The sequence below is a fragment of the Saccostrea echinata genome, unplaced genomic scaffold, assembly GCF_033153115.1.
Source record: "Saccostrea echinata isolate AGI-Se365-2 ecotype Australia unplaced genomic scaffold, CSIRO_AGI_Sech_v1 ptg000045l, whole genome shotgun sequence".
NCBI lineage: Eukaryota > Metazoa > Mollusca > Bivalvia > Ostreida > Ostreidae > Saccostrea > Saccostrea echinata.
The window spans coordinates 5,357,511-5,381,203 of NW_026889794.1; the positions used below are offsets into that span (position 1 = coordinate 5,357,511).

At 34.7% G+C, this 23,693-nt stretch overlaps 1 protein-coding gene across 1 annotated transcript in view; it reads right to left on the reverse strand.

Annotated features, from left to right (window-relative positions):
- Positions 1–23,693, reverse strand: part of LOC133201827 (nucleolar pre-ribosomal-associated protein 1-like) — a 33,838-nt gene that overhangs the window by 6,998 nt on the left and 3,147 nt on the right. Inside the window, exons 4-30 of the mRNA XM_061337631.1 lie at positions 23,484–23,580; positions 22,827–22,909; positions 22,571–22,711; positions 22,302–22,429; positions 21,644–21,839; positions 21,133–21,270; positions 20,601–20,774; positions 20,050–20,197; positions 19,622–19,920; positions 19,319–19,417; positions 18,971–19,220; positions 18,142–18,220; positions 17,931–18,016; positions 17,579–17,730; positions 17,035–17,259; positions 15,866–16,823; positions 15,572–15,755; positions 14,684–14,921; positions 14,489–14,559; positions 14,112–14,299; positions 13,704–13,814; positions 13,377–13,440; positions 12,984–13,146; positions 3,053–3,149; positions 2,621–2,893; positions 2,010–2,116; positions 374–517 (exon numbers count right to left, since the gene is read on the reverse strand). Coding sequence (XP_061193615.1) covers positions 374–517; positions 2,010–2,116; positions 2,621–2,893; positions 3,053–3,149; positions 12,984–13,146; positions 13,377–13,440; positions 13,704–13,814; positions 14,112–14,299; positions 14,489–14,559; positions 14,684–14,921; positions 15,572–15,755; positions 15,866–16,823; positions 17,035–17,259; positions 17,579–17,730; positions 17,931–18,016; positions 18,142–18,220; positions 18,971–19,220; positions 19,319–19,417; positions 19,622–19,920; positions 20,050–20,197; positions 20,601–20,774; positions 21,133–21,270; positions 21,644–21,839; positions 22,302–22,429; positions 22,571–22,711; positions 22,827–22,909; positions 23,484–23,580 — 4,893 coding nt within the window. The remainder of the gene's footprint in view (positions 1–373; positions 518–2,009; positions 2,117–2,620; positions 2,894–3,052; positions 3,150–12,983; positions 13,147–13,376; positions 13,441–13,703; positions 13,815–14,111; positions 14,300–14,488; positions 14,560–14,683; positions 14,922–15,571; positions 15,756–15,865; positions 16,824–17,034; positions 17,260–17,578; positions 17,731–17,930; positions 18,017–18,141; positions 18,221–18,970; positions 19,221–19,318; positions 19,418–19,621; positions 19,921–20,049; positions 20,198–20,600; positions 20,775–21,132; positions 21,271–21,643; positions 21,840–22,301; positions 22,430–22,570; positions 22,712–22,826; positions 22,910–23,483; positions 23,581–23,693) is intronic.

The window sequence follows — 23,693 nt, forward strand, 5'->3', positions numbered from 1 at the left end:
AAAGAAGATAATCTCTTTCTGGTTACAAAACCAAAGGATTAATAAATTAATAATAAATTAAAATAATACATGTATATTATTTCTAATACATGTACATGCAATTTCAATTTCATTATTCATTTTAGCTTCGAGGGTTGAGGAATCCTATTTTTATTTGATTGTCACATTTTATGATAAATGCTATTCTGTTGAAGTGTTACTATCCACGGATGTTTTTCCTTTGCAGGCAAATGCATGAAGTATAACCTAGTATACAAATATAGATGACCACTCTATATCCTTGATGATGCTATAGCAGGTGACACCTGTGTTCCTTGCCACTCTTATTTTTCTTGAGTTGTTAAAATCATATAAAGTATAAAGTTTTTCTGACCTGTGTAGAGTTGTCACTGATACTGGATTCGTAGAATGACAACAACATCTTCAAAATGTGTCGCTTCTCAAAGATGTGGAAATCTGCCGTCTCTCTTAGGCCCTCTGACAGTAAACCCAGCATCCAGGCTCTCTCTAGTTTGTACTACAAACATTAAAGTTATCATCAATCCCATAAAAACTCTTTCTTTGAATCAAAAATCCTTATTTTAATAAGTCTGTTGTTTGTTACAGGATGGCTCGAAATCAATGTCATCATCCAGATCACATTTTGCAGGTGTATTACAGACATAACAAATTAAAAGCTTCATTGAACAATCAATGCCAGAATTTTGAGTCCATCTTACATGACTGTTTATTTCACTACACATTTACTGAACAATTATCAGAAATAAATTATACATGTACCTATACCATAATACATGTATATGTAGGGATCAAATAACACTGTACATTTATTGACTGTGTTTGAGGTCAAATTGCTTTCTGTCAGACTCAAGAACTAAACTATTTGCTTAGGGCTATTTAAGATTAAGAAAACAGTTTGATTCTCAGATTCAAAATGCATTCTGCCTGAGAATACAGTCAAATGTTTTTCGAACACCTTTTATGTAACTGTTAAATACCAATAAATGCAAATTAGATACAGCTTATGCTGGATGATCCTGCCTAATATGAGGATTAATAAATACAAATTAAGTGGGACCTAAAAAATTTCATAGTGGTCCAATATTTCACAGATCTGCAAAATATCATATTTTTGGATTGCTCAGTAAAAACATTTTTTGTACAAATTTATATATGTAACAATATTAAAAGGTATAACAATACAATATATATAAATTATAATATAATATTATAAATAAATATGTCTAATCATGGCTTTGTTGATCTTGAGAAGATTTTTCCTATAACCCCCTGTTTAAAACTTTGATCACCCATTCTGGCCCCAATCTACCCCAGGGGTCATGATTTGAACAAACTTGAATCTTAACTACCTAAGGATGCTTCCATATAAATAGGACTAATCATGGCTTTGCTGTTCTTGAAAAGATGACTTTTAAAGATTTTTCCTACATATTCCCATTCAAAACTTTGATAGCCCATAGTGGTACCACCCTAGCCCCAGCAGTCATGATTTGAACAAACTTGAATTTCACTAGGTCAGGAAGCTTTCACGTAAGTTTCATTTTTTTCTGTCCCAATGGTTTCAAGAAGATTTTTAGATGACCCCACCCAATTTTCAATATTTCTTAATTATCTCCCCTTGGAAGAGAATGTGGCCCTTCAGTTGAACAAACTTGTATCTCCTTCATCCAAGGATACACTGTGCCAAGTTTGGTTGAAATTGGCGCCTATGGTTCTGGAGAAAAAAATGAAAATGTGAAAGATAACAGCAACAATGATGACAATGACAATGAAAGACAATGGACTTCAATAAGAAAAGCTCACTCGAGCCTTCAGCTCAGATGAGCTAAAATTTAAGGGGATTTTAAACCAACCATTGGTTTTTCATATAATATTTCTGTATTTATCAGTACTGTATGGCTAGATGGATGCTTTTAGAGTTAAGTCAACTCCCTTGCACTTTCATGAGCAAGGTCTTTGTCATCTGTTCTATATTGGCAGCTTATTACCTCTAGTGCTGAGCTGTTGAAGAGTTTGTAGAATTCTGGAACATTTCCTGTATCCATAGCTGGCTTCAACAACAGAAAGGCATTCAACATCTTGTACATGTGGTCTTCTGAAAATAACATAACATCAACATCCTTTAAATTTACTGTTTACATTTATTCACATAGGATTTTCTAATACTATGAATCAACTTTTATTTGTATGTGAGAAATATTCTTGAGTTTCACAACCTTCTTTTACTTGCAAATATTTCTTGCTATAAACCATTTATCTATTTGTGTTTCTACGTATAATGTTTCCTCAGTCGCAAAAAATAGTAGTCGTGGATGGAAAAGTGACAAATTGTGAAGTAAGTTGACATATTACTATTACATATTGAATAATTAAAGCTGGTATACAGTATGGTAAGTCAGCTATACACTGACATAAAATACAAAGATCCTCATTACAACAAAGGGAATGTTTTGATCATTTTCATGACTGGAATCAAACAAACAATATTTCAAAACTTTCAATGAATAATTATTTAATAAAATATACTGGGAAGCACTGATGACTTTATAACATCACACATCAAATAAGGGAGACTACTCCTTGTTAAATCTTTATTTACCTGGCTTGAGAAGCTCTGTGGAGACTTTGGCCAGAAACAATGTAATAATACATGGCAGCTTTGTGTTTGGTGTCTCTATACTATTCTTCACTAGCTCCACAAAATAGAGGACCTGCTTGGCCTCAGGGAAGCGTGCCCCCTGTAGATGGGACAGGAAGTTATTGAGAATGTGGTAAGCTGCACCCCGCATCATGCTGTCATGGCAACTCAGGCAGGCAAAGGTGAAAGACAAGCATTGGTTTTCTACAAACTTACGGCAATCCAAAACAGACTCTGAAACAGGTTTACAGAGGTCAGAAATCCACCACTTTCAAAACATTTTAACAAAGAAAGCTCTCAAATTCAAAATTAAACAGAGCTAATTTGCTCTTCGCGTTTATGAAGATATTTTTTAATGAACAGACTCTACACATTTATGTCATTTTTACTTACCAGATCTGACAAGTTCACTGAAGACAGGGAGAAGAAAGCAGGGATCATAGGCTTCAGGTACAGACTTGATCACCTCAGCTTCCTGTATTGTACCAGGCTGTAATCAATAACAACTCTTCTGTAATACCTTACTTTTCCAGTTCATTACATGACGAAAATGATACACTTCATTGAATTTTTTTTTCTTTTGATCTGAGATTCAGCATAAATGTGACTGATGATGACTGTCTAAATTGCGTGTCTACTTTGAATGGCATGAAAATAGTAGCTTGAATAGTAGAAATATGACCCTGTGAAGTTAACTTGAAATATGAAGATGTTCATTGATGACATTGTGTGATAGAGTGATATTTTAATTTATTTTATTAAGTGAATATTATATTATATAGTTCAGTGACTTAATATTCACGTGTATATATTTTATTTTTAGCATCGCGCAGCATTTCGTTTTCACGGAGTTTTGCGCTCACCGTTAATAAAATTAATAAAATACTACAACTTCATTTGGTTTTAATCTTTACTTATGTTCTAGAAGTTCTTACTTATCCTAAGGGTATATAATGTTATTGGTCAGTTTTAATATCCAAGCTTGCGATTGGTTAGGGACGTTTTCCCGCCGATCTCTTTGTATCGGTCAGACATCTATAGACCATTGAGAAAGTGAGATGAGTATTTTTGGTCATCATTATATACAATATTAATTTTGAGACGAGACCTCAGGACAGAGACTGTAAGTTGACTTCTATTTCTTTTATCTTTACTAATTCTTATTCTATACTTTCCGATAATTCATCGTCTTTGATTTTTAATGTAATTTTGTGAAGATATACTGAGTTCAACTTTATCATTATTAAATGAAGCTTAAAGTATAAATTCTTTGAGTATGTAAATAAAATATCAATTATGCAGAAGTGTATATAGAATATAATTATTGTTTAATAGGAGTATATATATCAAGACCCGTTATTTTTATCGGGTGGCCATTGTTTGAGCCTTGATCCACAATCAGGTATACCTACAATTATTTTCTATTTATTGTGTATATATTATTGCAAATAGATTTGTGAACTATTCATTTTATTTGTAATAGTTCTATTTGGAATAGTTCGATTTATATTCTCGTTTTCAAGACGTCGATGTAAGGGAAATAACTCTTACTTTTCCATGTATTTATTTCAATGCTCAGTATAATGTGTAATACTTTTATGATCGATTATTATAAAGTAATTCATGCCTAAATTCATGAATATCATTATAAATGTAATATGGTTGTTTGTTTTCTAAATACTTATAATTTGTTATTGATATTTTCAGGGCTTTATTGATGTATTTATTTATTCAACATGACAAAATAAAATGATCGAACCTTAGACGCAGGAGTTCTTCTTTAACACCATAAGAAAACCCTGTTACAGAAATGGCGCCCATGTAGGGACCCTGCATCCCATTCCTTGTGTGAAGTTTCCCGTGTGTGTACTGTGGTGATTAACTCAGTTCGTGGTACTGCTGGACTGTGACAATGTTGGAAGTGAATATGACATGCTACGACGTCTAAGATGTCCATGGACTTACCAGTATTATAAAACTTTAGTGTAGTGATTTGTTTATACATGTATATTTTGCCTGACCAGTAGAAATACAGAGAGAGAGAGAGAGTACGTACGTACGGTAAGGTTGTAAAGTTACCCTTTTTGCACTTGTGTTATTTTTTCACCTCTGTTAAGTTCACCTGTATATTTTTTTGTTGGTTAAACTGCAGCTGCATATTTTTTTACAATGTGAATTATCAGTTTATTTCATTTGATTTTCTTCAGTTTGAAAAGTTTCAGTTGAACTCATTTTTTTTCGTTCAGTTTAAAGTTAGGAACCGCGAGTAAATTTTGCATGCTTGTACTAACACCCTCCTTTCATTTCTTACTCTCTACTTTCTGTTTGACAATGTTGACATTTCGACGATAGTAGTACATGTATAGTGTATAACGGTAACGTGTGCCTATAGAACCACGTACAACAGTTGAGCGTTGGGTATCAGTGTTGAGTATTAGTATATTACCTGATCAAAAGCACAGTCAACGTATATTTGTGTTGGTTAGGTGTATTTATTCTGGTCAATCTGTCATTCAAAGTCTGTCGGTAGAGTGTATATATTTAGAGAGTGTTTGGTTGATACACAAATTGACATAGAGATAGTATTATACTGTCGGTTATACATGTAATCGTGTCTTTTCTTCAAAGCCTTTGCCTGTGTTTACCTGAGATCTAGATCAATCGCGAATCGCGTTCATTGGTTTGTATATAATTATGTGTATTTTATAAGTTAGAATTAGACAGTAGTAGTTATTGTAGTGTACATAGTAGCATAATATTTTGACTGTTTTTTTTTTTTCTTTATATAGCACACTTTGAAACCATTACCTTGTGCAGAGTATTCAAGTTTGTGTAGTGCTATTAATAGATTTAAATTTCCAGTGTAGACGAGTGCTGTCGCGAAGATCGTCACGCTTGAGCAGACACACCTTTGATCGCTATGTAGAATTATCTGCCCTTAGTTTATTGAAATTGACGAGTTATCTTTCTTAGAACACTTTATTTCAGGAATACTAAACTGTGAACATTTCAATTTCAGTTTTGTATTTGATCAAGGTTGAAAGTATTTATCATTAATTTATTTATTTTCAGCTACAGATTAAGAAGTTAGTGAGTTTTCAAATTTAATTTGAATTATTTTTTTCAGAATTTAATTTTAAATTTATTTCAGCATTTATTAATTTATTAATTTTTTTTTTAGCCTTTAATCTTGATTTTTTTTCAGCATTGATTATCATGCGTTAAATTTATTATTATTTGTAAGAAAAAACCTGACAATGCTATAATTATTTACAGTTCTTGAGTTAGATTCTTAATTAAGAAATTAGCTATATAGTTTTACACAAGTTGACATACTATTAGAGCTTAGTTACAATAGCACTTAGTGGTTAGAGATATTTAAGCAAAATCATGGCATCAGATCAAAGCGTTCATTTGAAGAAGGGTGAAGACAGTGCACTTAATCAACAGCAAATCCAACGTATGATCAATTACTTGTCTGAGCACACAGATTATAAGATCTTGACAAATGATGAGTACCAGCTATTGAGGACACCTTTGGACCAAAGCACACCCGCTGCAGAGGGTGGAGCTAGGCCAAAAGTTCGCAAACCATCAACAGTCAAATTTGAACCTCAGGAACACAATCAACCATCACATTCGGATACATGCTCAGGATTTGTGTTTGATTCATCGACTGTTCATCCTCGGTTTTCTATATTTTCTGGAGAGGAGAAAAATGAGACAGCATTTGATGTCTGGAAAAATGATGTGCAGTGTGCTCTCAGGGATGGTGCTTGTGCAACTCACATAATCCTTCAAGCAATAAGATCCTCCTTAAAGGGTAAAGCTAGGAGTCTGCTGCTTACATTACCCACAGATGCAACTCCTCAGCAGATATTATCCAAACTGGATGGAGTCTATGGGAACATCTACCCCAGTGAGAAGCTGATTCAGCAATTCTATGCTTCTAAACAGGAGGAAGGAGAAACTGTAGTGGACTTTGGCATGAGATTGGAGAGCATCTTACAGCGATGCATTGAGAGGAAAGCCATCAGCAATGATGTGAAGAATGAGATGCTGAGAACAAAATTATGGTCTGGGTTGAGTGATAACAATCTCCGCAATGCGAGCCGCTACAAGTATGACACAATCAATGACTTTGAAACACTGAGAAAGGAATTACGTACCATCGAGCTTGACATGAAGTTATCAGCACCATCATCATCATCAAATGACAAAAAGAAATCACAAGTATCCAAGATTGGAGATAAAGATTCCTCTATGGACCTGATCCTTAGAAAATTAGAGGCTATGGACAAAAGAATTGGAGACATGGAGCGAGAAGTCAAGAAATCAAAATCAAAGGATTATTTTCCTCCCAGAACTGAACAGACTAATACAGGAAATTACAATTATTCAAGAAACCGTGGAGGTTATCAACACTCTGACAGAAGTCGAGGATCATCATATCCAAACAGAGGAGGATATAGAGGAAACCGAGGATCCACATACCAAAACAGAGGAGGATATGGTGGATACCATGGTAGAAATTTCAATTTAAACCAATAGAAGCCACTAATGAGGGACAAATTGGCGGCTTTATGGAGGAACCTTGTCCCACTGAAATCAACTCACAAATTTTATGCATAAGATGTGGACAATATGGACACTCGGATACAAGATGCCATGTTAGACTAGACCATTCAAGACGTCAACATGATTTTATTCCACGAAAGACTAGGAAACAAATATCGAGACAAAATACAACACTTGTCGGGTCATCAAATGAGATAGAAGTGCAGATACAAGGTGTGCTGACACAGGCGCTCATCGATACTGGATCTGCTGTGTCGACTATAAGTCGCAAATTTTATGATACCCATCTACAGGATATTCCACTGCAGCCAGTTGATTGCCTACTTACTCTTGAGTGTGCTGATGGGACAGAATTGCCATATCATGGTGTAATATCATGTGAACTACGAGTTGAAGGCATTTCTGATGCACCAGAGACAATTGAGTGTTTGTTTCTCATAGTGAATGAGACTACTTACCATGAGTCAGTACCAGTTCTTATTGGGACCAACATCCTTTCTGTACTTCTGATGGAAACAAAACAGAAATTTGGTGTCAGATTTCTACAGAAGGCAAAATTACATACCCCATGGTACCTTGCCTTTCGATGTATGACCCTGCGTGAGCGTGAGTTATCCAGACGTTCATACGTGCTAGCACTGGTGAAGTCAGCTGAGGAGAGACCTGTGACTATACAACCCAACAGCAGTGTAGTCATCCAGGGATACCTGCATGATGAGTTACCTTACCATCCTGTGTGTGGGATGCTGTCACCTACAGTCAACTCTCGTATTCCAGCTGATCTGGATATAGAGCCCAGTGTCATCACCTATGATACTGCAAGGAATTTTCCAGTACCAGTGCACATCAACAACGTTACTACAAACAAAGTGACAGTCTACCCTCATGCATTACTGTGTGAAGTGCAACAAGTCAATGTCCAAAATTTTCCAAGGAACAACTCATCAGAAACATCAGATGTATTGGAGCAAATTGACCTGCCTCGAGATGAACTTTCTCAGTTGCAGCTAGAGAAAATTGAAGAATTGCTCAATGACTATGATTCCTTATTCTCAAAAGGAGACACTGACATTGGATACTGCCCTTTTGTGGAACACAGAATTGAGCTTGATGATGAAACGCCTTTTAAGCAACGTTTCCGTCGCATTCCACCATCTATGATTGATGAAGTGAGAGAGAACATAGAGCAACAATTAGCAGCCGGAATTATTAGGAGATCTCACTCACCATTCTCATCAAACGTCGTCCTAGTACGAAAGAAAAATGGACAACTGAGGATCTGCATAGACTATCGCCATCTTAACAGCAAGACTAAGAAGGATAACTATGCCCTTCCCCGTATCGATGAGATATTGGACTCGCTTGCTGGAAATACTTGGTTTTCTGTCCTAGATATGAAGTCAGGATATTACCAGATCCCTATAGCAGAAGAACACAAGGAGAGAACTGCTTTCACTGTCGGTCCCTTGGGATTCTTTGAACATAATCGCATGGCGATGGGATTAGTTAATGCTCCAGCAACGTACCAGCGACTAATGGAGGAGTGTTTAGGGGATCTTCATCATCACATCTGTTTTATTTACCTGGATGATGCTATTGTGTTTTCAGGAGATAATTTTGATGAACATCTAGACAGATTGAGGACGGTATTCCAAAGACTGAAGGATTGTGGGATCAAATTATCACCAAAGAAATGTTCTTTGTTTAAGAAAAGAATAAAATATGTGGGCCATATTGTATCTACTAAGGGAATAGAACCTGATGATGATAAAGTTCAAAAGATTAAGGAATGGCCTACACCCACAAAACCAGAGGAGGTCAGGAAGTTTTTAGGTTTTGTGGGATATTATCGAAAATTTATCAAAGACTTTTCAAAAATAGCTAGACCCCTTACGAATCTTATACCGTCAACCACCAAGTCAAAAACAACAATGAAGAAGAAAACTAGGATTCCTGAGTGGCATTGGGAGCAAGAGCAGGAAGAAGCTTTCCAGATGCTGAAACAGCGTTTGTCATCCCCACCCATCCTTTCTTATCCTAATTTTGACTTACCATTCGAAATTCATACGGATGCCAGTTCAGTTGGTTTAGGAGCCATTCTCTATCAAAAACAGGAAGGAATCAACCATGTAATTGCCTATGCTAGTAGAGGATTAAGTAAATCAGAACGCAACTATCCGGCACATAAATTGGAATTTTTGGCGCTGAAATGGGCAGTTACAGAAAAATTTCAGGACTATCTATTTGGCAAGAAATTTACAGTTATAACAGACAACAATCCTTTAACATATGTACTTTCAACAGCAAAACTGGATGCGACTGGGCATCGATGGGTGGCAGCATTGGCAGCATTTGACTTTGATATTCTCTACAGACCAGGACGTAACAACTCAGACGCTGATGCGCTCTCAAGATTACCTGCTGTAGAACCTAAGGATTACCTGCCAATCTCACAAGACTGTATAAGGACCATAGCAAGCATCCATGTTCAGCCTCAAGAACCTTACATAGAAAGCTTAAGTTTCAACCATGAAACTCTTCAGCCCTTGATGTCAGTACAGTGCCAGCAGATTCATCATATTGATATTGAGAAAGCACAACATCAGGATCCTATCATAAGAGACTGGATATACTTTGTGGAGCAGAAAAGATTTCCTAGGAAACATGAGTTACCACTGACACAAGAATCAACAATCTTCAGAAAGAACTTCGACAAATTCAAGATCATTGACAATAAGCTGTACCGAGAAACAACAATTGATTCAGAGATACAACAACAACTTGTTATACCACCTGACTTAGTCAACGAAGTTTTGAAGTATTCCCATAACAACATTGGTCATCCAGGGAGAGATAAGACAACATCATTTATTAGAGAGAGATTTTTCTGGCCCGGTATGACGTATCATATCGAGGAATGGATTAAAGGTTGTAAAAGATGCCTGTTGAGAAAATCGCCAACCACTGACAGAGCTCCTTTAGTCAACATACAAACTTCAGAACCTTTGGAATTAGTCTGTTTGGATTATCTGACATTAGAAACTTCAAAAGGCGGATATCAACACATTTTAGTAATCACTGACCACTTTACGAAATATGCCGTTGCCGTACCTACAAGAAATCAAACTGCCAAAACAACTGCCGAAGCCTTTTATAACAACTTTGTTCTTCATTATGGCCTTCCAAAACGACTACACTCAGACCAAGGAGCAAATTTCGAATCTAATATTATTAAGGAACTCTGTAATCTCACAGGAATAGAAAGATCAAGAACAACACCCTACCATCCCATGGGAAATGGCCTCACAGAAAGATTCAACCGGACTTTACTTCAGATGTTAGGAACGTTATCAACAGAACAAAAACAGAACTGGAGGAAGTATGTCGGACCAATGGTGCATGCATACAACTCGCTAAGACAAGACACCACTGGCCATACTCCTTACTTCCTGATGTTTGGACGACAACCCCGGTTACCTGTAGATATAGCATTTGGTTTGAACAACACCACTACCAAGAAACAACCAATGACTAGCTATATCACAGATCTACAGAAGCGGCTTGAGAAAGCACATGAGTTGGCAGCAAAAGCAACAAAGAAAGCCCAAGAAAAGCAGAAGAAGTTCTACGACCAAAGAATTAGAGGAAGTACCATCAAAGTCGGAGATACTGTTCTAGTGAAGATCTTGGCTTTTGATGGAAAGCACAAACTCTCTAATAGATGGGAAGATGATCCTTATGTTGTTGTTGCGCAGCCAAATCCTGAAATCCCTGTCTTTACTGTAAAGAAGGAAAATGGTTTAGGGAGGCAACGCACTCTTCATAGGAATTTACTACTCCCAGTGGCTACTTTTAATCCTGATGATCAGGAGAATAGTCCAAAACCAACACCTGTTCCAGCTCCAAGGAGGAAGAGAAATGTCCATGATAACAACAGAGAACCAGAAACTCTTGAGTTAAACCAGGACCATGATTCCGATGATGAATCTGACATAATTGTAATTTCCTCCAAGAAAGTGAAAGTGCCTAGGCCAGTAACTACAAGTATCCCTCTTGATCGGACTGGTGACGATCAGAATGACAAGAGAGGACAGGATATGGAAGCCGAGAGGGACGCCTCTCATTCCACAATGAAGGAAACAGATTCCATGCCTGGAGATAGTAAAAATACAGATGATACAGACTCATCTATAGATGAAGTTAGTGCTGGAGCTGCTGAAGTAGGTTCATCTGCTATGGAACTTGCAGAACAGGATGAAGAACAGGAAGAAAATCAGGGAACCATTGATAGTGTAGAAAACTCGGTCAGCATAGCACCTTTACCTCCCCCTCGCAGATCCAAGAGAACTACAAAACCACCCCAATGGATGCGAGATGGAGAGTATGCTGTAAATATGGTATGCAGGGCAATGTTGAATGCAATTTTAGACAAGGATTCCAAGTAAGTATATGTATTTGATTTTATAATTAGATGTTTTTATTTAGTACTATTGTACATATGCTCCAAGTATAATGACGAGGACGTCATTTCGTATGGAGGGGGCATATGTGATAGAGTGATATTTTAATTTATTTTATTAAGTGAATATTATATTATATAGTTCAGTGACTTAATATTCACGTGTATATATTTTATTTTTAGCATCGCGCAGCATTTCGTTTTCACGGAGTTTTGCGCTCACCGTTAATAAAATTAATAAAATACTACAACTTCATTTGGTTTTAATCTTTACTTATGTTCTAGAAGTTCTTACTTATCCTAAGGGTATATAATGTTATTGGTCAGTTTTAATATCCAAGCTTGCGATTGGTTAGGGACGTTTTCCCGCCGATCTCTTTGTATCGGTCAGACATCTATAGACCATTGAGAAAGTGAGATGAGTATTTTTGGTCATCATTATATACAATATTAATTTTGAGACGAGACCTCAGGACAGAGACTGTAAGTTGACTTCTATTTCTTTTATCTTTACTAATTCTTATTCTATACTTTCCGATAATTCATCGTCTTTGATTTTTAATGTAATTTTGTGAAGATATACTGAGTTCAACTTTATCATTATTAAATGAAGCTTAAAGTATAAATTCTTTGAGTATGTAAATAAAATATCAATTATGCAGAAGTGTATATAGAATATAATTATTGTTTAATAGGAGTATATATATCAAGACCCGTTATTTTTATCGGGTGGCCATTGTTTGAGCCTTGATCCACAATCAGGTATACCTACAATTATTTTCTATTTATTGTGTATATATTATTGCAAATAGATTTGTGAACTATTCATTTTATTTGTAATAGTTCTATTTGGAATAGTTCGATTTATATTCTCGTTTTCAAGACGTCGATGTAAGGGAAATAACTCTTACTTTTCCATGTATTTATTTCAATGCTCAGTATAATGTGTAATACTTTTATGATCGATTATTATAAAGTAATTCATGCCTAAATTCATGAATATCATTATAAATGTAATATGGTTGTTTGTTTTCTAAATACTTATAATTTGTTATTGATATTTTCAGGGCTTTATTGATGTATTTATTTATTCAACATGACAAAATAAAATGATCGAACCTTAGACGCAGGAGTTCTTCTTTAACACCATAAGAAAACCCTGTTACAATTGCTTAGAATTTCTTCTCTTTTATAAAATATTCAAATGAATTAATGTGCACTCAATGCCAAATATGATGAGAATGTTGATTTACATGTGTTATCCATATTGTTTTTACAGATGTCTACCTGCATCAGCCTCCTGAGAGGCAGTTTTAAGATGGACGTCTGTAGGATCTTCTGGTCCAGACACTCCATGACCTCGTCTGCTGTTGTCTGCTTCGTCAAGGAGGCACCCAGAGATTTCTTAACAGAGTGAACCTCAACTGCCTTCATCCCCCACAGATATGGTCTGAAAACAAGGATTGGTCAATCTGTACTCAGTCTGTTATCAATTGCCAAGAAATATAAAACATTTTGTAGGAATCATACTAGTCTTATTGTATACAGCAATTTTCATACATGTAATTCACAAATACTAGTCCTACAATATATACTCTGAGAAGAAAAAAACTTAGCACTTATGACTTACAAGTTTTGTTTTAATGTTTTTTATTGAGCTCCATTTGTGAAATAACACACCTGTAGCTCCTTAAGTCTGCCTTGTTTTTCTCATACAAACACAGCAGTCTTAGAATCTTCTGATCTACAAAGTGAACGTTTTTAAAAAGTTGCAATTTGGGAGAGTTTTTTTTCCAAAATTAAATATGATATGCAAGCTAGAATTAAATATTAGTGTGCAACAGTGTAGCTAAATGTGTACCAGTATCACACCACTTAATTAAATATCAAGTATGATATTTAGAATCTGATTTTATTGTTTAAATTTACAAAATCACAATCCTGGAGTATTAAGCACATTGGTTACATAATCCCTCATAAATATACATGTACACCCCTAGTACATACCAGTAGATGACAGGGAAGCTGTGTAGGCCCCGAGGAGGACCCCGATATGTTGGGTGTGGCAACATCTCCTGTCTTTCTCCACCAGCAGAGTCATAAGATCCACTAGGGGCTCTGTGAGGTACCAAAATGAAGCATATTACCAGTAACACAGAAAAGAATGCCCCGTTTCTCGCACACTTTAAATCACTTTATTCAGGAGAATTTTATTTTTATGTAATTATGCAAGACAGTCTACTTTTTTCCTTGCTTATAAAAATCAAATAACTCACAAAAATAACATGTGAAAATTTGGTAATCTACAGTGCACAAAAATGTGTTTTACGAATAAAAGAGTCTGATTACTTTTTTTCCGAGAAGTGTTAAGAACTGCATGTAGTCTTTGTAGTATTCGATAATTGCTCAGCCTACCTTTGACATCTGGATGACCCTCGTTGAACATGATTGGTAGATACTGAGAGTGGCTGATAAGCATATCATGTAGATGTTGAACAGGTAGATCTGGTGATACAGGTGTGTCTGCTTCAGGAGAATCTTGGTAAATAATATCTGTCAGTGTAGTCAGGAGCTGTAATGTTGGCTTGTCTGAATATCTGTATCTGTGATAATTAGAGATCAGAATATTTAACAGCAAAACATGGGGAAAACAATAACATACAGTAAAGACCAAAACTTTAACAAATTATATGGAAAAAGTGTAGAATATCAGAGATTCTTATCATAAGATAATATAATGTATAATGTAATATAGAAACTATATGTAGCTATTTTTGAAATATCATCCCAACCTCAGTAAAGTTTTGACAAAGTCTGGCCATTCTTTTATCATGATAGTCGTGTACAACTCTCTTATTTCATCCTGAAAATACAAATGAATAGGACAAACTAAAATAAACAATGATAAAGTAAAAATAGCAAACTTAAATACCGGTAAATTAAAGCATAGAAAGGTATTTCAGTTCATATTATGGGTCCATACACACCTTGCTGAAGGAAGTAAGAACATTCAGCAGTGACTCTATCCAGTTTTCTTCTCTGGTTTGTTTGTTTTTCAGACTGAGAAGAAGACATGATTGACAGTTCCTCAACAACAGGCCCCGCCTCTTTGTATCCTCTTGATTTCCACACAGCTGGGATAGAATATTGATGAGAAGAGGACACAGATTTGTTCTCTCCGTCATTAATGTTGAGATGAGGGTGATGACTTTCTCTTCCAAGGTTCTACCTATAATTTCAGGTGAAACATCTAGTTTAATAGATATCTTTACGTGGCCATATCCCTGCTTTCGAAGGTCATGATTGGAATAAATTTGAAAGCCTTCATTATATTGCAAAATTTTAAATGTGCATGTAGGTCTTAAGATTTTTTTTAAAGTTTCCCTTTATATTTCTGAGTCAAACATATGACCTCTTTGTTGGTCCAATCCTGACCATGATGTGAATAAAAGATCAATTGTCACATCAAAAGACTTTAAAAAAAAAAATAAATAAAATTGACATTTCAAGCTCAATGATTCTTCATTTTTTTAAAATAAATCATCCTAATTCTCCTTATTTCTTTCATTTCTTCCCTTTAGAACATCACTTTAAATTGAAATCACCCAAAAATGCTTTGAGAGAAGTTAAAGGCTGAAATTGACTTGGTGGTTCTAGGGAAGAATCCGTTAATGAAAAGTTCACATAAGACATATAAGGACATGTGAACACCTTGATGACTTATATGACCAAAAAATGCAGGATTTTACATTGTCAATTTTAACATGATTACTCTCCTTATTTTAAAACATCTAAAAAAAATACATACAGTATATATTATATATGTATTGTGATAACAGTATAATATTAATGACTATATATATTACAGTAATGACGCACCTAAAACCCCCAATCTGTTAAGTTTCAGAGTTAGCCTTTTCATTACTTCAGCTGGGCTGTTCCTTACTCCATCTGTTGCTTCTGATTGGTTACCATCCTCCAATGGGATGCTTTGTTTCTCTTTCATCAGATGTAAACATTTCCCATACATCTTTAAGATTTGAAGCAGAAATGTTTTGCCTACAAAATTTAAATTTGCTTTACTGATTTAAATATCTAAAATTACAACAAAGATTCATCCCTGATATTATAATATAGATTTATCACTTCAACAAAACTTACAAACTTACTTTCTAACAATCTTTTTGGGTACATATCAATGTACTGAAGCAGCAATGATAGAAGTGCAGGCCTTAGATCCATTGTGTCTCTGTTACTGATCCAAGACTCAAACCACTCCTTAGCCTCAGCACTCTGACAAATTACAATACACAGTATCTCCATTCTCAAAACTGAATCAGATTTCAAGGATTTAATGAACACGTCTTTTGGCATAGCTAAAGAGGCTATGGGATAAAGGGTTAATAAATTCAAACAAGCAGTTTCTATGTCAACAAGATCCAAACGGTCAATAAGGGTGAACAGAGTTTGGAATCTATTAAAGTCCAGGAATGGTATTGCAGCTTGTTCTTTATTTTTAACTTTGTCAAGTAGAGTAAGAAGCACCATTCCCTTTTCTGTCAGAGATCTAGTTCCAATGTTTGTCAAATCTGATAAAGAAAGTGAAAGTAATATTGAAAGTAATTTGTTGACATGTTCTTTGCTGATGAAAATCTCTGCGGATTGTAGAAAACTGTTCAGATGTGTTGTCATGGTAGCACTTCTTGCATACTTTTTGTCAGTTAATAGAGTCAAACCCTTGTGAAAATATCCATCCAAGCATTTAGACAGTGTTCCCTGAGGGAGTGATTTCACCTCTTTCAGAATACTGCACAAGCCCTGTGTGGTACAGATCACCATGTCTTTACAAGCACCTGCTGATCTGCCAAGAGTTATCTCCCCAGAAGGAAATAAGAAATAAGAGAATACAGAAGGATGCATTAAAATCTTCTGTAGCATTTCTTCTATGTAGTCTTCTCTGGACTTTTCTGGAAATTCTATGAATTTGATATTTACATCTAATTTATTTTGTGATCCCCCAGATTCCATGACTTCAGGTTCATTCATGGTAGCATCATTAATCATAGTAGTTAGTATAATATTTAACATCTCCCAGCAGAAATTCAGCAAATCGATGTCTTCAGCATTCTGAAAATAGAATTATGAAAATATTAATTAAAGTAGAGAATCTGCATTGGGTTGATCAAATTATTATTTTTACTTCAACATTTTTCTTGAACAGAAAATGTACCAACCTTTACTTACCAATCATGTACAATAACAAAATCTAACTCTATTACATATATTACCAATTAGCCTAAAAGAAAATTTTCAGATTTCAAAAAAGGGAGAAACTGACTTGTGTTTTGAGTAAAATTCCACAATAGAGAAGAATCTGGCTGACAACGGTATCTAATTCAATCAGACTGACAGACTTCAGTTCATTCCTGATTGCCTTTTTTATCTCCTCAGTCGCATCTTTACACAACATTATAATCATCAACTCTAGACAAACAGGTTTTGCCGTGAAATACAGGTCCTCCATGTTTATTTTCACCCTCACAGACTTCTGTTTTAATTTCTTCTGAAATGAAATAAGGTTTCACAGTAAACCAGTCTGCTTCTCTCCACAAGAAGCATGTAACATACAATTATGACCTTTACCTGATTTAATATTTGACAAGAATTTGTGATCACAGGTCAAAAACAATGTGAAATTTCATCTAAGAACATTTTACATATAAGATCACAACATTTTGAAAGGTGTATAAATATTGCTCTAGCTCAATATCTTTGTGATGAAATTTTTTTCAGTTACATACCTTGAAAAAATGTGAGTGAAAAGGATATTAAACTAAAAAAAAATTCAAAGCAGAGGCTACAGTTAAACATTGGCACTATACCTTTCCTGGTTTGAGTAAAGATTCCATGTATTTTAGTACATCTGCACTTATTGTATCACCATGGAGTTCCTTTACTAGTTTTGTTATTGTCACAGGTTCAACTTGGGAATGAAGAATGTCAATTAGAACTCCTGACAGATACTGGCTCAATTCTGACCAAACAAGAAAAAAAATCTAAATGTTAATCCATTTCCTTGTTATCTTGTAACAACACAGGTAGAGTATTTCAGCATTCACATTATATCAAAAAATGAAGTTTTGATTTATTTGAATAAAATTAAGCTCTCCATCTGAATAAAAAAAGCATTTGGGAGGTGGGGGTATAAACATTTGAACATCCCCCTTTTATTACCTGGAGTATCCTGGCATTCATTTTCAGTTTCCATGGTTTTCTTATTGATCTCCAAGGCAACAATCATCAGTGGTGTAAATGGAAGTCTAAAATTGTAAAAAACATATTCAAATGACAAATTTCTGATCTGTAGCAACCTGCACTAATTTTGCTTAAAACTGAATAGATTAGGGTGGAGTGGGGGTGGGGGGATAAAATACACTGTATGTACCTTAATAAACTAGTTTCTGAGGATGCCTCCATTTCACCATTTATGTTGTCAAAGTCTTCTTCATCCATTTCTAAAACAGCTAAGAGGGAATAAAATTAAGTGTAACAATGTCAGTTGCAAAATTTTATACTCAAGAGGTTATTATTTAAACCCATGATAGTTTATGTGAGTAAAGAATTCCAAGATCTTTAAAAGAAAACGTGTTTAAATGGTTCATACTGTGATGTTGGGATATTAAACTACGAGATAAAATTTTATTATGAATTTCTCCTGTACAAAGTCTTTGTACTGGTAAACCTTTCCTCTGCTAACCACTGTAGCATATGAGTATACTGTAGATAAGTCATGCATTCCAGAGTTTTTACAAGATGCTTTGTGAAACACTGGTACCCTGTAAGGCAGCTCATGGCCAATTTAAGGTTAAAGTTTTTCAAAAGTATGTCAACTCCAAGGTCAAGGTCAGGTGGTCAAAAAAGTTGGTACCAAAAGAAAGGTCTTCTCCCAAGTAATATATATGTACATGTGAAATATGAAAGCTCCTAACACCAACTGTTCAGAAGTTATGATGAAAGTTAAAGATTTACAAAAGTAGGTTATATTCCAAGATCACAGTCATGAGGTCAAAAAAGTTGGTACACAAAGATCACAAGGAATAAACATGTGAAATATGAAAGCCTGGCACCAACCGTTCAAAGCTATGACAGAAGCTAGACAGATTGACAGACCAAAAACTATATAAGCCCCGTATCTCCGATTATGGAGGCATAAAAAGTAAGCTGTATTTTTTTCTGATACATATAGTACTAACTAAATAACTATGAAAACATACCTTTCAATGCATTGTCAAAAGTGGTAACATTTTCAGTTTCCATAGCAGCATTGTCTGTTTCAGAAGATATGACCTTTGACATGTGAATACAAAGTCTGTCCACATAAGACATGGAGTTGCTAATGTAGGTAGTAAACGTTCCAGCCAATGACTGCTGAATGGCTTGTTTCTGAGGAAACTTGGTGAAGTGCTTGATCCAAAGTTCTAACTCCCTGATATTATGTTCAAACAATCCGGTACTGTGTAGCAGCTGAAAACAGTATATATAACATGCAGTTCATTTAAGAAGGTGCAATAGAGGAATATTTGTTAAACCATGATGCATTAAAGGGCAATATTTTTAATTACCTGTACTAATAAGAGTTCCACTTTGTTCAGCATTTCAGAGTCTGATATTTTGCACAACATATCTAACAGCAGGTAAATCAAAGAACGTCCATCTTGACTCTGAAAATATGGTAAAATATTTTAAACTTGAATTCCTTTGATTTGTCAAAAGAATTCCAATATTATGGCAAGAGCTCTCATTGACTGTGAGTTAATTTCAACAAATACTTTTATGCATCAGACAGTGCAATATTATTTAAAAGTATTCTATTGGCAAATAAGTACTGAAGCAGTATGAGCTTTTTCTGTAACAATGATACACACCTGTTGTGTCCAAGGCAGCTTACGTGCATCTGTACCAGCCAGGAGCTTCAACAAATAAAGCTGGGGTAACAGTGCCCTCTGCTGGTCATGTGACCTCTCTTCAATCTCCATGGCAACATCACCACTCTTCCCAGTGACTTCAAGAGGAGATAATTCCTCAGAGATTTTCCTGACACCTTCCAACAACAGACTTATGTCCCCTGCATTATCCACAAGAACAGATGGGGAGAACTCTTGCAGAAGACACAGAGCTTTCTCTATCTCAACCATGTGATCTGATTGCAGAATTTCTGGAACACCTATATTTGGTAAAAAGCAATTGTAACAAACACATTTTGTAATATTTTTCTAAATTCTGCCATTTAAAATTTTTAATGCAAGTTTGATGCTCAGGAGAAGTGACCCTCTATAAAAATATCTCATCTTACCCTCATCTTTTGTTAAGTCCTTCTCATCAGTCTTATCTTCACTGTTAACCTCTGTCCCCTTCATTGGAGTCATTTTCTGCTCTGACAACTTTTTAGGAAACAAGAGATCCCTCCAACAACTCATAATCAATTTACAATCTGGAAATATCTATATAAAGGAGAGAAGATTCTTCAGCTTTTCTTTCCTAACTTTGTTGGATGCATGCCTTACATGTAAGTGACAGTCAGACAGGTTTATTCCCCCATGTCCAGTTAGAGCACATGACTCAAGTTCAGGGAACATGGGTTAGAATCCTGGTCTGGTCATTTTTGGTTTGCCTGTTTGTTTTTCTTCAAAAAGTTGCATGTTACATACATATTTGGATACCCTTAACAATTACACAGAATACTGGTCAATCAATTTAAAATCTATAAAACAAGAACACAGATCTAGTGAAAATCCACCAAATATTTTTATTACATGAAATTACTACTTTATTGTGATTTTCTTCCAAGCGTTTAAATGTAAATATATGTTCAAGCTGATTTTTGATACAATAAACTATTTTTACCTTTAGAATATTTTCCTTGAAGAGTTTTACAATTTCCTGCCTCTCTGATTGGTTATAAACAGAAGATGAAGGCTTTACACTCTCCTCATTAAGGCAGTGCAGAAAGTTCACAGACTTCTGCAGTAGAACACCCAGAAACTTCATCCCAAAATACTGAACACTGGAATGGGGGTGCTAAGAATTCAAACATATTCAAACTTTTTAGTACAAATTCAATTTTGTATGTATATTCTATTTCCTCAAACAAAACAAATGATATGCAATCATGTTTACATGAAAACTACATGTTGTATATCTGACTTTTGATATTCAACTGATTTATGTTTTTCCTACCAAATAATGAAACCCAAAGTAAATATATTTTACTAAATTACACTTTACATTAGGCAAATATGTTTTGATTTCTGTTTTTGTTGTAATGATGCTGTTTTGTTTGTTTTGTTTTGTGATCAGTAGGCCTTCTCTTCATTGACAAACATAAACTAACTTCACATTTATCCCATATTACTCAGTGAAATCCAAATCAATCAACCTTAAGAGACTGTAGAACAGGTGTCAGAATCGCAGGTATGGGTATCAAGTGAACCATAACCATCTCCACGAATTTTACAGGTGAGTGATGCTGACTAGACTTCAGAACAACTGGACTGTCTGGCTGATGTGTGTAGATCTACAATATTTCATCTTCTACAGTCAATTGTGCATTCTAAATCTTCCAATCAGACTGTGACTTCAATTTCAAAATTGAGAGCATTAAAAGAAGCATATTTTTTTTTTACTTATCAAGAAATGAAATACTGTAAACATACTTATTTCTATGGGGTCATATTTCTGCAGAAACACAATCTGTGTTCAATCAGTGGGTTAGTTGGACTGTCTTTTTATGACTTAATGCACCTTAAGCATGCTGGGACAAATTTCTGCTTAAAATTTGTAACCATGTACATATATAGTGTTAATTAATCCCATGTGGAATAAAGTATGTCTACGGTACATGTATTTTTAGATATTTCATGATATTTTACTACATTTTCTATGCTGACCTCACACAGAAAGTTCATGGTAGAGCACCATCTACTGGTGGGTCTTGGTGGTATGTTCTTGATCAAACAAGGGAGATAATGCTGAATCTGATCTGGGCATGTTTTAAGAATCTGGCAAATTAGATCCTGTACTTCCTTTCCATCAACAGTCTTAGATACAGATGTCAGGAAATTGGTCAATAACTGATTCTGGTTTCTATAAAAAAAAAAATACTGAATAAAAGAACATTCTCTTCCTTATACATGTAGTCAGCAAGGTCACTGACTAAATAAACTATCAAAAATTTTTAAATGAAAATATCGATCAACAGCAAACAAGGAATTGTTACAAAAAAAAGAAAAGATATATATGGTATATTTATACATGGAATTTTCCCCAATAATTTAAAAGAAGTCCTTCATATTTATATATACATACATGCGAATCCCAGATGATCAAAATATTTCAATATACTAGGTGCAAGCAGGGAAATTTACATACATATGTACATGTTTAAAGTATAGAAATCAATGCATCCCCCACACTCATTGGTAAAGCTAAGGAGTCATTTGATCTGACTATTACGAAGTTATTGTAATCAACATTGATAATGTATATGCATGTATGATGACAGGTATACAGTAAACACATCTAAATACATATGAACATTATACATACTTTCCACCTGTCCCTAATGTTTTGTCATAAAAGTTTATGCCATTTTTGTGAGAACAACAAATCTCCATTAGTAGTTTATGTGCCATTTTTATCACCATCTCTTTATCTTCACTGGAATGTGTTTCAATCTGAAAAATTATTTTAGCATATACTATAAATAGCATTGTGTTAACTATTTGTGCAGATTGTTTCATCACATTAACCTTAAATAAATTTTGATACTAACTACCTAAAACATGGATTTTGTGTAATATTTAGGTTTTGTGTACCTCCTCTATATCATCTGTGTTGGTTCCCTCCCCTTGTTCCGGGTGCCCCGTCCACTTATACAGCAGACTGATCTGACTCAGGGAGTAGTCATTAAACAGTCGCAACTTCTGAGTTTTTGTAATGGTTTCATTCTCAATAACCTGTTACGGTAAAAAACAAATTAAAATCTATGTTTTTTGTTGTCTTTTACCACAGTGTTTATTATTGACATAATTTTTTTTTTTTACATACATGTAAGCCTGAATTCTTATTTACCTTTTCCAATAGTGTATTTAAGATCAGTTTAATGTTTGCAGCTTTGTCTTTTGTTAAACCATTAAACAAGGAGTTCAGAAATCCTGAAAATGAACACAAAAACATAAATGATCAGAAACATTGTAAGACTAACAGTATTGATGAAAAAAAATCAAAGTTACTCTTCAACAAATACATATGCAGATTTTATTATACCAATATGAGGCACTACATATTTTCTGCTACTTTAAAAACAGTTAAATCTACTTATTAATAAGACAATGTTTGATGATGAATAATTAATACTAGTCATTTTACAAAAGTCATGCTGACCCAGGAATTAGCCCTAAGGGTTACAAGTTGTGTGTATGACCCAAGGATTTTAGGTGTAGAGGGTGGAGGCCCATTGAATTGAGTTATTGTAAAATCACATATTTTTGTTGGGTCAGATTTTTGTTGTTTGAGGAAAAAATGCTGGTCTGAAGAGGTTTGATTTTGTGGTTGAAGACTTGTCATGTTGTCATACTTATGAAATTTTACTCTTCATGAAGGACATGTAATTCATGGGTATATATTCATACCACAAAACCAACAAAAATTAAACCTCCTGAGTCCATGAAAATTAGTGATTTCACAGCGCCAGAGTTGTGAATGACCCAGAGATTTGAGAATACTGACCTTTGATGTTTATAAGCTGCTGTATGACAGAGTTACTTCCCACCAAAAGAAATGACATGATAAAGTGAATAAGGCAAGTCCTTACATCCTGTGGATCCTATTATATAATAAATATGTCAAAGTCATGAAAATATTAAAACAACAGTTCTATTTATTAAGTGATACTCTTGTGATCTGCACTAATATATTTAAAATTTTTGCAGTACATTT